We start from the raw sequence: 13,482 nt of genomic DNA, 5'->3' as shown, positions 1-13,482 counted from the left end.
GGGAATTGAACCCAGGACCTCCTGCATGCTAAGTATGCACTCTACCACTGAGCTATACTCTCCCCTCTAGATAAGTTTTATAGCTTATGGTTAGATCTGTAATCTCCTTCAAATGGATCTTTGTAAATGGTGTGAGGTAAGGGGAAAGTCACGTTTATGTTTTCTCTTTTTTCCTGACTTGTTTTTTGCATATGGTCGCGCAGCTCCACTTGTTGCAGAAGCGGTCCTTTCTTCATTGTATTATCTTGGCACCATTGTCTAAAGGCCATTGATCGCACGTGCAGATCTGTTTCTCAGCTCTTTGTTTTGCTCTCTTCCGCGATGGCGCGTCTGAGCTTTTTGCAGCGTCGCCCTGCTTGGTCACTGTGGCTTTCTAGTAAGTCTCACAGTCAAGTAGCTTCAGCCTTCCAGCTTTGCTCTTCTTTTTCCAAATTATTTTGGCTGTTCTAGGGCCTTCACTTTTCCACCTAAATTTTAGAATCAGTTGTTAATTTCTATGTTAAAAAAATACACTTCCAGGGATTCTGACTGAGATCATGATGAATCTACAGACCCATTTAGGGAGAACTGACATCTTAGCACTAGAAAGTCTTACGGTCCAGGAACATGGTGTCTCTCTCCACTTTTTAGTGCTCACTGCTCTTTAAAATTCTGTTCATCTGGTGATGCTGCGACCTCAGCTTCCTGGTGGGCTGATAAATTAGACATTTGTGGTTTATCTGGTTTTCTCGTCTTGCAGTTGTGTTTGTGGTTGTTCAAGCGGGAGACAGGTTCTCTTGAGGCTTTCTACTTCCTAACCAGACAAACTGAAAAAGACTCAAGCAACAATAAATCCTGAAAGGCATGATGAGAGCCACCCACACCTTCCAGGGCGCTCCGAGGGCCCAGTCACCGACATGCTGCCACGCAGACGTGTGGACACACAAAGCAACTGGAAGGATACAACCCACAAAGAGAACCAGGCAGAATTAAGACAGCGTAAGGAGCATCTCAGGTCAATAGTGGACGGAACAGCCATTCTAAATGATGGAGTCAAGCTAACTGGGCCGCCATCTGAAAAAACACAACGTGGAAGGAGGAGTTCCAAATGGATCAAGGATTTAAATAGGAAAAGGAAAAGGAAAACAAGACTTCTGGTAAAGCTATCAGAAGAAAATATGGAAGAATTCATTTATCACCTGTTTGGAGGAAGGTTTTTTTTTAACTACCACTCAGAATCCAAAAGCGTAAAATAAAAGGCGGTGACAAAGATCTTCTCCTGACCAAACTCCAGCCAGGCTTCTCTAAGTCATTTCTCAGCTAGGCTTCAAGCTTGGCTGTAAAGACTTGAGCAGTCGCTGAGGTCACTTCTGACAGCCCCAGGCCACATCCCTGGGGTGATCCTCCCCAACCCTGCCCCTGCCGCTTGCCTCAGAGTACAGCCTGAGAAAACTCACAGCTGCCCGAGCTGCGTGCCAGCTGGCGCCTGAAGATGGGCCCCCACTCCCAGCCCCCCTGGGAGGGGGCAGGGGCTTACCGTCAGTAAGTGCCAGTTAGCCGGCCCAGGTAGCAAACACAGGGACCAACCTTGTGTTCCTGCTGTGGGAATTTTCACTTCCCTGACTCTGCTGAGCCCCCCTCACCACCTCTCTGCTCCCTCACTCTTGCTTTGAAATGCCCAGTCACGCCTGTGTCAATCCAAGTGGAGGTCGCTTCACACCGGCTCTCTTCCCCACCGAAAAGGTATGTTCATGGTTAAAATCCATCCTTACTACTTTTAACTAGTGTCTGGCTTTGTTTATCTTCGACCATGAAGAAGCAAGCACTTCTGCTCTGCAAAAATGCCAAGACCTGTATCGAATAGGAAAAAAGTTTTTCTGCCTTTTTATCACAGAGAACTGACTACTGTTATAGTCCATAAAGAAATCGACAGAAAAGTATTTGGGCAACGGACTAGAATAGAGAACACAGAAAAGGGAATAGAAGTACCCACCTGAAATACAAAAGCTTGCTCACCGTCACTCGTAATTAGAGAAATGCAAATTCGTACTACAGGGCACAGGTCTTGCCCACCATCCGGATAGGTGAAAATCCAAAGCAAGGAGGACGCGCTCTTTTCGACGGTGCTGCGGGGACAGGCACTCACACCTCAAAGGTGGGAGGACGAAACGGAGGTGGCTATGGGGCAAACGCATCCGGACTGCAAAAAAGTGGAGCCGGCGGCAGGCAGCCTCGTCGCCAGGAGCCTTCTTCCCGCGGACCCGCATGCGTGAGGCGTGACGTGCGGCTTTCCGTCTGGTGCGACGCGCTGGCCACAGCACAAGGCCCATCGGAGCAGGCTGTGCGAACGCACGGTGCTACATCCAGGCCGCAGCACGCTCTGCCGCCCACCCTCACAACCAGAACCCAAACCAGGAGCGCTCCCCTGCGGAGGCAGAGGCTCCGGCCAGGCCTGCCAGGAGGGCTGCGGGAGGAGAGCGGCTCGCCGCGCGCGCTCCTCTGGGGCCACGACCTGGGAGAAACCAGCACGCAGGCCCGCGGGGCCCAGGAGGGGACAGGCCGCAAGCACCTGTGGGCTCCCGGTGCCCTCTCCCCGTGTGCATCCCGCCCAGAGGGGGCCGACCCCTCTCCCCTTTGACCCCCACCTGCCAGACAGCAGGGGGAACTTGGGGAACATTCCTGAAGAAGGGGTAGCGGGGCAGCCTGGAAGGGGGCGGAGTGGGCATGCCTGGGGGCATGAGTTCTGGGGGCCTTGCGAGAGGAGGGCCGGCCTCAGCAGGGGCAGGTGCGCGGGCGGTGGGACTGCAGTCGGCCTGGGGTGGGCCAGGCACTGCAGGGGTACCCAAGCCTTCCTGTGCCCTAGGGTCAGGCTGCACCAGTGGTGACCTGGCCACAGATGGAGAGGAAGATGGCGCTGGGTGGGCAGGGACCCCATGGGGACTCTTGAGAGAGCAGGAGTTCACAGCAGCGGGCTGGGGACGAGAGGAGGGAAACCTGGTACAGCCTTCAGGGAACAGCAGCAGGAACACCCACTGAACAGGTCTGCTGGGACATGGGTGAGGAAGGGCCCAGAGTTCCAGGGGGTGGGGGCTCCCTGGGGACAGAGGGGACTTGGTGGTAGTAACACGCCTAACACCCAGAGGCCACACCCGGCCCCGGGCCCAAGTGTGAGGAGGAGAGGGTCTGCCCCAGTGTCCAGCAGGGAAGGGCTTTAAGTGGTGGTGGACACACAGGGGCTGGGTCTAACCCTGGAGCCACAGGGCTGACCAAGTGGCCCTGCTCACTCCTCACGTCCAGGGCCAGGCATCACTGGAAATGACCGTCCTCCTTGCTTTGCTCCTGGTCATGGGCATGCCGTGGGTGGAGACCAACATTACCGTGTCTGGAAGACAAAGTAAGTGCGCGGCCTTCGGCCTCCTGGGCTGGGAGGAGGAGGTGGGCTGGAATGCAGACACAGGGGTGGCCTCCATATCTGGATGCTGCCATGGCCCCACGTGGGTCTGGGCAATTGCAGAGCAGAGGACTCAGTGGGCATTAGGAGGGTGGCCCAGTGTGGGGGGCCTCTGGATGTGGGCCCCCCAAGGGCGGGCAGGGATGGCTGGTTTATTCCCCAGCACCCAGCTTGCCCCACAATGGCCCTGCCTTCTTGGCAGAGGCCAAGCCTGACCCCACCCACGTGGGCCTTCTGGGGCTGTCTCTAAGAACAGGAAAGCTGCTGGAGTGTCACCTGCTTCTCCCCCGGGGAGCGAGTCCTGCCCCAGCGTAGACCCACCAGCGGGCTGCCGCTCTGGGGTCAGGGTGGACGCAAGGCCTCGGGGACGAGGAGTGGGGTGGGCCAGGAAGCGGGTGGAAAGGGCACCTTTGGGAGCAGACTGCACAGCCCTGGAGTCCCTTTTTCTAGAGTACCTGGAGGGGAGGTATGTCAGTGTTGTGTGTGGACGTGGGGCGCAGTGTTCCCGTGCCAGGCTGTGAGTGTGTGTGTCTGGTGTGAGAGTGCAGGAATGTGTTGGTGCAGGGTGTCTGGGCGTGGGGGTGTGACCGAGACATGGCCTGTGTGTGGACTGGGGGAGGCCAGGAGAGGAGAGGAGCAGAGGAACTCAGGGGATGGGGCAGGCTGTGGGGAGCGGGGAGCTGGAGGGACCCGCTGGCGGTGCTCGCTTGGAGGAAGAGAGGGCTGTTGTCCGTCTGAACGTACTAGAGGGCTGCAGGGTCCACTCTCCTTATGCTTCGATGCCTCGTTTCAGGACGGCTGAGGTGTCACGTGTGTGAGATAGAGAACAGTTTCGACTGCCAACAGCCAATGGACTGTGACCAGGGCGTTGAGTACTGCTCCACTGCTGCCGTGAGTGAGTATGAGCCCCGCCCCTGACGGGGCTCCCCAGGCAGCTCAGCAGAGCACTCAGGGCTTGGGGTCTGTCTGTGTCGTCAACAGAGAACAGCTGACATAAAAGTGAGCCTCTGTTTACACTGGAAGAACAGGGTCCTGTGAAGCCAGGCGTGCAGGCAGGGGCTGGAGGTGACCCCGCTGACGCGAGTGCCAGCAGAGCCCGAGTCCGGCCACAGCCCCGACCCCTGGCCAGCGCGCAGCAGCGACGGGCAGGGAGAAGTTGGTGGAGATTCCTTTTCATTCACTTCTGAGGGAAAAATTAAGCTTTACTGACTTCAGATGGCCGGAGAATAGCTTTACGAGAGATGTACATAATAAGGGGCGTGGGCTCCACATGTTCTGAAAAGAGTGGGCGCGCTTTGAAATGTCTGGAGACCGCCACTCTGTCATCTGTCATTCACCTGAGGATTCTGGCCTCATGAAGAACTCTCTCCCAAGCGGGTGTATGAAGGCTCCGCCTGACCCAGCCGCGGCCTTGCCGGGGCCCGAGAAGCAAGCTCCCTCTGGGGGCTCCATGTCCCGGGAAGCGTGCGGGGTGCTGGGCTGGCTGAGGCGCCAGTCTCCCTGCAGCCTCACGTCACGTAACTCAGTATGGAGCCGCGATGGCCTGGGGACTCGTGCAACAGGGTGAAGTCCTGGGCCTGGCCCGGCTCCCAGCGCTGGGCCGTGGCCAGGATGGCCAGGAGTCCCTTGCTCCTGTGCAACTGTCTGTGGTCCCAAAGGCCTGAGCCACCCTCGTTTGAGAACTTGAGGCTGAAAGAGCCAGAGACCCTCAGGCCCAGGTTCCCGAGCCCGGAGACTGGCCAGGGCTGGGGTATCTGGTGCCACACTGCACGCCAGCCATCCCCCACTGCCCCCCAGAAGCAACTCTGAACGCAAAGGCTTGACTCTCCTCTCAACTCCTGGCCAGGTGCCCTCTTTGAGTGGGGCCTGAGAGTGCTCCCGGCAGGGGCAGGGCTGGACAGATTTCAGACGGAAACTGCTCATGTTGCCGCCTCCAACTCATGTGCTTCCTCTGTCTCTATTTCCCATCAGGAGTTTTTCCACGGTTCTTCTATGTTTCAAAGCAATGCATGAAGTACTGTGCGTTAAGCTTTCAGGGGATGCGGACAGCCAAGTCGTTTGTGCTCATAAAGCCCACGCCCTTCCTGTTCATCTCGTGCTGCAGGGAGAACCTGTGCAACGTTGAGAAACCAGTCATCGAGGAAAACTCGGAAGATAAATACCGAGAGGTGGGAGGGGCCCCAGGCGGGCAGGGCAGCAGCGCCAGGCTGGTGACTCTCGTGGCACTGGCCTCGGTGCTCCTGGGCCTCAGGCTGCCGTGATGAAGCCGACTTGCAGATGGTTGGCACCTGTTGCATTAAACTTGTTTTCCATGGATTAGCTCACCGGTGGTCTGACTTCCCAGGGACTTGGAAATGGGGTGAGCGGGCAGGGGGCTCTAGCCAACAGCTGGAATTAGAGCAAGTCCAAACCTTCCCCACAGTGATTTTGTTTACAAGTTTCTCTTTGAAACCCAGCCTTGTGACTGCTCATTGCTGACAGTCATTCTTGATTCTGCACGTTGGGGGGCCTCAGTATTGATGGAGGGGAGGGCCTGAGACCCTGCCTCCACTCCTGTGAAGAGCAGTGCTGACATTTCTACTCTTTGCCAGGAGTCAGAATAATATGGGCCTAAGACATCCCTGGAGTGAGATCCTCCTCGGTCTAGGGGATGGGACAGGACCTCGGGACGGCCCTCTGCGGCCAGCCACGGGACCCATGGCTGCTCCCCCCTCAGCTCATGCCGCCAGATTCCAGGAGACAGAAAATGAGGAATTCTGCTGAATAAGCTTGGACTTCACCTGTCAACTGGCACAGGTACATAGACTCACAAACCCTTCTGTGGATATTTGTCCCACATCTGAGCCTGGTAGGCAGGTAGGCAGCAGCAGGCTCAGCCTTTATGCAGTCTCGTGGTGAGATGCAGCCCCCTAGACAGTGGAAAAGTCAGGCTGGAGGTTCTGCACAAGCCAGATGCTTTCTCCCTGCGGCGTGCGACCCAGCCCCATCTGCTGCTCACCTTCCCCCCCAGCTTCTGCCCGCATTCTGGCCACCCCTGACCCGGTCTGACTCAGAGACTGCTGCTGCCACCTGAGATCTTTGCAGACCAGGTCTCAGTGGCCCCAGGAGGAGGCACGGTGGGGCGGGCAGAGGGTGGTTTCTTTCTGTGCCATCCCTGAGGCAGGGAGGAGGTCCATCTTGGTCACATCCAGACACTCTAAACCAGAAACCTAAGTCTGTCCAGGGGGACGGCGGGCGGGAAGGGCCCCTGAGGGGTGACTGGCAGCTCCAGGCCTGGAGAAGTTTTCCAGCACCTACTAGGTTCCTACTGTGGGCCCACCCCTGTTCCAGGCACACGCTCTGTGCTCACACCCTGCTGCTCCTGCCTGTGCCCAGAACAGCGCCTGGGCCTGTCCTGACGCACATCCTGGGACTGGAGTTTGGGGAGCATCCCTTCTGTGAGGGCAGGCCAGAGAAGCAAAAGGTCAGCTACCTGAGTTCCCATAGCAACCTGACATTGCAGTCTCTTCACAAGGAGGGTGGCTGTGTGGGGTGTGAAATAACTGGGAGGCTGAGACGTGTGAGTGTGGAGAATTCCTAACTTTGGATCTGGGGGGTCTCTGGTGATCTGCTGAGGAGCCCTTTCAGTGACTAGACAATGGGAAACATCAAATTATGGCAGGATGAGGAGACCAAGTGAACTGGGGCACATGTTGTCACCAGTATGACAGATACTCTTTCTAGAAAACTCACTGTGGAAAGAAGGAGACGGTAAGAGAGTGGTATTTAGAAAAAACAGATCGAGGGTCAACGTCGGTGCCGCACTCTGAATGTAAAGACTTGGGAGCCTTTATCTGCTAAGAGTGGGAAGCACGAGTGAAGGATGGAAGCAGGAGGTGATGGCCCAGTGGGTGCAGTGAGGGCCCCGTGCAGGCAGGACAGCATAGGACCAGGGCAGCGGCCGCAGCCCCGACAGGGAGGATAGACACTTCCTCCTGCGACCCAGCACAGCTGTGGCCAGAAGCACACGGAAAGTTCATGTGTGGGAAGGAGCCAGGAAGCTGAAGGAAAAGACATGAATACTCAGGTCACGGAATCACCACAGACCTGGACTGAGACACCTGGAGTAAAATGTCCAGATTTCAAGCCAGGAGAAAATCCTAAAAGCTGCCAGAGAGAAAAGACATGTCTTCAAGGGAACAGCAGTTACACCCTGTGCAGACCTCGGTTCAACAGGAGGCAGAGGACCAGACAGTGACAGCTCTGCAGCGTTAAACGACAGTAACTAGAAATTAGCCTGGATTTGAACACTTAAATAAAGGCTTTTTCCGATAAGCAAAAAACTGGAATGGTTTACCTTTGACTAGTCACTGCTAAAGGAACTCCCCAAAAGCCTTCTTTAAGGGGAATGAGAATAATCCCAGACACATGGAATGCAAGAAGGAATCACAAATTAAGAAAAAATGTCAGTATGTGGTGGTGTGGACTGCACCATGTCCCCCCAAATTCGTATGTTGCAGTCCTATTCCCCAGTGTGGAGCGAGGAAGTAATTAAGGTTAAATGAGGTCAGTATGGTGGGGCCTTGATCCAAAAGAATGGCCTTTGAAGACCAGACTCCAGAGAGCTCTCTCTGCTGCGGGAGGACACGGCAAGAGGCCCTCGCCAGAAAGTGGATCGGCCGGCACCTGGCCTTGGACTTGCAGCCTACAGAGCTGTGAGAGGTGAGTGTCTGCTGTTTACGTCACCTGGTCTGCGATGCTTTGTTGTAGCGGCCCGGGCTGACTGAGGCACGTGGGCAAATCAAAACAAACACTGACTAGACAGCACAACAATAATAAATTCTTATTTGGGAGGTTAAAGAAAGTAAGAATACTGGATACAAACGGCATGAAAAGGCGGGAGGGACGTGACTAACCACGAAGTGTTCTCCGGTTTCTCAGTGGCTCAGGTTAGAGACAGCAGAGGCATAAAGGGTCAATGCCAAGTGTCACAGAAATGGAGTTTTTACTGCCAGAGGTTCTGAAAAGAAGTGGATAGAAGAAAGTAAAAGTACTGAATAACTGATGACAGCAATACCTTAGCATGCCTTGGTGCCCACAATAAATAAAATCAGCGGCTCAAAGACAGTATCAGATTATTAGTGGATTATACTATTAATTTAAGGCAAAAGTCACTAACTGTGAAAGGCGTAAAAGACAAAATGACTCACCAGAAAAAAATTTAACAACTTATGTGTATCTAACAGAAGTGCTTCAAAGTGTATAAAGTAAAAAGTGTTAGAACTACAAGGAGAAACGGACAAAACCAGCAACCTAGTGGAATATTTCAACACACCTCTCCCAACAGCTGACAGACCTGAAGGCAGAAGTTTAGTAAAAATACTGAACACCACAACTAACAGACCTTGTACCCTGCACCCAACAGTGACAACATGGGCATTCTGCGCAAAAGCAAGACACCATAATGGAAATGTTCAAATCCTTTCAACTGAACAGTTAACAAAGTCTACACAGAAAACCAAACAGTATACAACAAAACATTGATACAAAGATGGAGCAGCCTCCAGGGGAAAACGGGGAAGCATTTTAACACTTAGGTTCTGAAAAGAGAAGAACGTGAGACAATTAAGGAATTAAACATGCCATTTCAAGACATAGGAGCTAATATTTTTCCAAAGCTAATTAAGGATATCACCCCACAGGTTTAAGAAACGCTAAAGAAACTAAAGCAGGATCAAGGAAACTCACACCTACGCACATCACAGTAAAACTGGAGAAACGCAGGAGAAAGAAAATCTTCAGAGCAGCCAGAGAAAATAGCCCAACACTTCAGGGGCAACGTGGAGACAAATAACCGGGTTCGAAGAGAGACAATAAGCAATGAAAAGCCGGAGACAGTGGAAGGGCATCGTCAAACCTCTGGCAGACAGTAACTGTTAACCTAGAACTTTATACAAAGCAAAAATAGCCTTCAAAATTCAAAGCTAACAACAAACTTAAAATCTCGAAGAACGTATCACCAGCGGACCACACCAAAAGAAATACAAGGGGCAGGAGAAAAATGATCTCAAGCATGAGCAAAGAAATGCAGAGGAAAAATAGGAAAGGAAAAAAAGAGCAAAGGCGAGTCAATAAACACAAGTATCACTGTGTGAAACAGTATCAGCGAGGCCCGGGCTGGGCCACGTAAAGCTCTGAGTAGCACAGGTAACGCGAGGGCACGGACAGCGAGGAGTCGCCGGCGGCAGCCGTGGCGCGGCCCGCGGCGATAAAGGAGCCTGCGCCCCGGGAGGCGAAACACGGGGGTGGACGAGCATCGCTAGTTCCGGAAAACCTTTACTTACGGACGAGGAAACCTGCATTTCGTGTAGCTGTCGCAGAAGACGCCCGCCCCGCGCCACGTGACTACAGAAGGCTGCTCTCGGCTCTCGGGCGCCAGGAGAACAGGCGCCGCGCGGGCCTCGGGCTGCCCGCCGGGGAGCGCAGACCCCCCCCCCCCCCGCGGAGGGGCGCCGGTGGGGGGCGCGCGACGAAGCAGGCGTCCCCGCCGGGAAGCCCGCAGCCTGCTTCGCCGTCCGGCGGCGGAACTGCGCCCCAGGCGCCGCGAAACGGCAGGGAGAATGCCCCACCTCCAGGCCTGTCCCAGTTCTGACTTTAGCCGAGGTTTCCTTAATTAATTCCGCATAACACATAGACTATTGCATCCAAAAACTGAAAAAATCAATCTTTTCAAGTGAACACAGAGTATTCACCAAATTTTTGTCCAATGCTGGATTATAAAGCAATTCTCAGCAATGTCAGTGGACTGAAATCATCCAGAGTGTGTTTTTGACCATAGTGACATTAAATAAGAAACTAATAACAAAAGTTAAAATATTCCCAAATATTTGGAAATTAAGCAATAAATTTCTGAATAGCCTGACTCAAAAGTCACAGTGGAAATTAGACAGTATTTCTATTAAGTGACAGTGTGTTTATGACATATTATTACCTGTGGTACGGTGCTAAAGCCGTGCTTATAAAGAGAAGTTTGTCATCTGAAATCAAGTATTAGTGGGGGAAAGTCCGAAAGCCAGAGATCTGAGTATCTGTTTCAAAAAATCAGAAAAAGAATAACAAACCCAAAGGAAGTAGAAAGAAACAAAAATTAGTGAAACAGAAATGCACAGAAGAATCAACAAAATCAAGAGGTATTTTTTTGGAAAAAAACGAACACAACCGATAAATCCCTGGCCAGAATGACAGTGACTAAGAGAAGGCACACGCTCTCAGTATCAGGAACGAAAAGGGTGCCTGGTCTACAGGTCCCAGCAATGTGGAAAAATAAGGGCAAAGGGGGTGGAGGGGTGGGGGTGTAGCTCAAGTGGCAGAGCGTGTGCTTAGCACGCACGAGGTCCGGGGTTCAATCCCCAGCACCTCCATTAGAATAAACATACATAAATAGAAATCTTAATTACCTCCCCTCCAAAAGTAAAAATAAATAAACTTTAGATAAATATGGAAAAAGATACCATCTCAGGCTAAGCAGAGTTCTTAGAGTTGATACCAGAAGCAAAATCTATAATAGGAACAGCTGATAAATTGGGCTTCATCAAAATTAAAACGTTATGTTCTGCTCAAGACTCTGTTCAGAGGTTGAAAAGACAAGCTACAGACGGGAAGGAAATACTTGCAAGCCACGTATCCAACAAGGAAGTATCATCTAAAATTCCAAGGAACTCTCAAAACTCAACAGTTAAAAAAAGAAAATCTGTAGAAAAGGGACCCCAACACATGAACAGACGTTACACCAACAAGAAGATGGAGGGGTAAATAAGCCCATGAAAAGATGTCCAGCATCACTATCCTTTATGAAAATGCAAATGAAAGTCACAATGAGCCATCACTATACACCTACCAAAGTGGCTGAAATAAAAAAATAGTGACCACAGCAAAATGCTGACGAGGTCACCGGGAAACAGTCACCACACGCCACTAGTGAGAGTATAAGATGGCTTCACCATGATGGAAAACAGACAGTTTTTTATAAAACTCCACACAACTACCCTAGGACCTAGCAATTGCACTCTTGAGTGCTTTTCCCAGAGAAATGAAGACATTTGTTCATACAAAAACCCTGTGGATAAATGTTTATAGCAGCTTCGTTCAGAACAGCCAAAACCTGGAAACAACCCAGATGTTCTTCAGTGGGCAAGTGGTCAAGCCAGCTGCGGTCCACCCACCTCATGGAATACTTCTCAGCGACAAAGGGGAACAGGCTTGATATGGGCCACAACCTGGGTGCATCTGAAGGGGGCTGTATTGAGTGAAAAAAGCAGCCACCCCCCCACACACACATACTATAGGAATCTATTTGCATATTAGTCCCCAAATGATACAGGCGTTCTCACACCATCCAGAAAGCCAGGGCTCGGTGTGGGGAGGCCTGGCAGTAGAGTCCCCCGCGGATGAGGAGGCAGCCCAGTCTGGGCGGCGGGCGACGAGGGAGGAGCAGCGCATGAGGAGCTGGCAGCCTAGGCCGGGCGCTCCCGGCCCGCCCTCCCCCAGGGAGAAGGGCGGTGCGCACACGTCTGCGCCCAGCAGGTGAGGAAATGAGCACGTACTTCGAGCTTGCCATGAGGGTGAAGCCCCCAGGCAAGCCAAATCAGATCCTGTCCTCCACTGTGGGACGCTGGACAGAAAAGAGAGACGGCTAGATCAGCGCCTCCGTGGGCTCGGGCGGCTGCCCCCCGGGAAGCGCCTTACCTCTCGGGTCTTCGGGAGGCGCGCTCAGGGCTTCAGAAGGAAGCTCGCGGCCGGCCCCGGCAAGCTCCCACTCCCCCACCCTCGGCGCCTCAGGCCAGCTCTCCGGTTCCTTGTGGCAAATGGAGGAAGATGGACTTCAGGCCACCCCCTCAGGGTCGCTGGGACAAGTGGAACTGCAAGCAAAAGAGCTGTTCTCCCAACAGCAGCACTGGCGGAGCTGGGGGCGTGGGAAGCGGGAGGGAGGGAAGCTCTTGCAATCAGGGAGGCAAGTTCCCCGACAGCTCAGCGCTGCCCTGGGCCCGGGCTGGTTCCACGCCAGCCACCGCCTGCCGCTGTGACAGAGGAACTGAATTTATGATATTTAACTTGAATTAATTTGAATTTAAATAATCCTGCTCAACCCCGGGTGATGTTAGAACACAGCTGCAGCAGACCTTAAATGTCCATGTCTTGCTCTTCCTTGTATTTTTAAAATTCAATCAAGAAATTGCATTCCTCGTGTCCTCCTGGTTGAAACAGCTGAGTTAACCACACAGTACTCCCTGCCCGGTGTGTGCATGGTCTCAGCAGCCTCAGTGTGATCTAGGGGGCACACTTGGCCCAGCGTCCCCTCGGGCAGGTCCCTGCGGACTCAGCAGCCCCTGGCCCATCCAGCCATGATCTCCTGGGTCCCAGGCCGCAGGCAGACAGCCGTCTGGCCCACTGTCTGGGTGTCTGCAGCCCCCTGGAGCCCTTGTGACTCATGGGGTAATGATTCTCCTCACTGATGTGGCTGCTGGCTGTTGGCCAGCTCTGTGCTGGGCGCTGAAGGTGCCGAGTCCGAGTCCCCCAAGAAGCGGATGGAGATGAGGGCTGGGGAGCAGACGGTTTATGAGGAGGTGAAGGCACATCTCCAGGGAAGGTGCAGAAGGGAGGGCACCCGCGTCCGTGGGAATCTCTGAGCCCATATAGAACCCGCACCTCAGGCTCGTCCCACCTGGGTGAGGGAGTAGGGGTAGGGATGCCCCAACCCCAGTTGTCAGCGTGGGGCCCAGGGTCTGAGGGGGCACTAGCTCCCCGCTTTGCTGCGGGGGGTGGGATCCAGGCCCAGGGTGCGGCACCAGTGCCGGGAACCGGGCGCAGGCACAGGCAGCGTGGGCAGGGTACAGGTGTGGGCAGTGTCTTGTTAGGTCTGTGTAAGTTCCTTCCAAGGTTGGCCACGCAGGGGCCCCGTGAAAAGGACAAGAGGGAAGCAGGCGGCTTGCCCAAGGCCTCACTGCTGGGAGGCCGCAGCCGAGGTCAGAGCCCAGGCCCCTGTCCCTGAGCCCAAGGACTTCCCAGAAAGGTCT

General features: G+C 53.7%; 2 protein-coding genes across 3 annotated transcripts in view; one reads left to right on the top strand and one right to left on the bottom strand.

Annotated features, from left to right (window-relative positions):
• Positions 1 to 12,586, bottom strand: part of GML (glycosylphosphatidylinositol anchored molecule like) — a 46,579-nt gene extending 33,993 nt beyond the window's left edge. Inside the window, exon 1 of one of the 2 annotated variants that reach the window (XM_074353207.1) lies at positions 12,155 to 12,586. The gene's annotated coding sequence lies outside the window, so the exon portion shown is untranslated. The remainder of the gene's footprint in view (positions 1 to 12,154) is intronic. The other variant, XM_074353208.1, reaches the window with a different exon arrangement.
• On the top strand, positions 1,011 to 12,156 carry LY6K (lymphocyte antigen 6 family member K). The gene is made up of 4 exons (XM_045503787.2): positions 1,011 to 1,722; positions 3,277 to 3,373; positions 4,224 to 4,325; positions 5,402 to 12,156. Exons 1-4 carry the CDS (start codon positions 1,654 to 1,656, stop codon positions 5,689 to 5,691), a joined length of 558 nt encoding a protein of 185 aa, XP_045359743.2. The 5' UTR covers positions 1,011 to 1,653; the 3' UTR covers positions 5,692 to 12,156.
• Positions 12,587 to 13,482: the final 896 nt, after the last annotated feature.

Source organism: Camelus bactrianus, chromosome 25 (assembly GCF_048773025.1).
Source record: "Camelus bactrianus isolate YW-2024 breed Bactrian camel chromosome 25, ASM4877302v1, whole genome shotgun sequence".
Classification (NCBI taxonomy): domain Eukaryota; kingdom Metazoa; phylum Chordata; class Mammalia; order Artiodactyla; family Camelidae; genus Camelus; species Camelus bactrianus.
The sequence above is the reverse complement of the archived record's forward strand: the minus strand, read 5'-3'. Positions and strand labels throughout refer to the sequence as shown.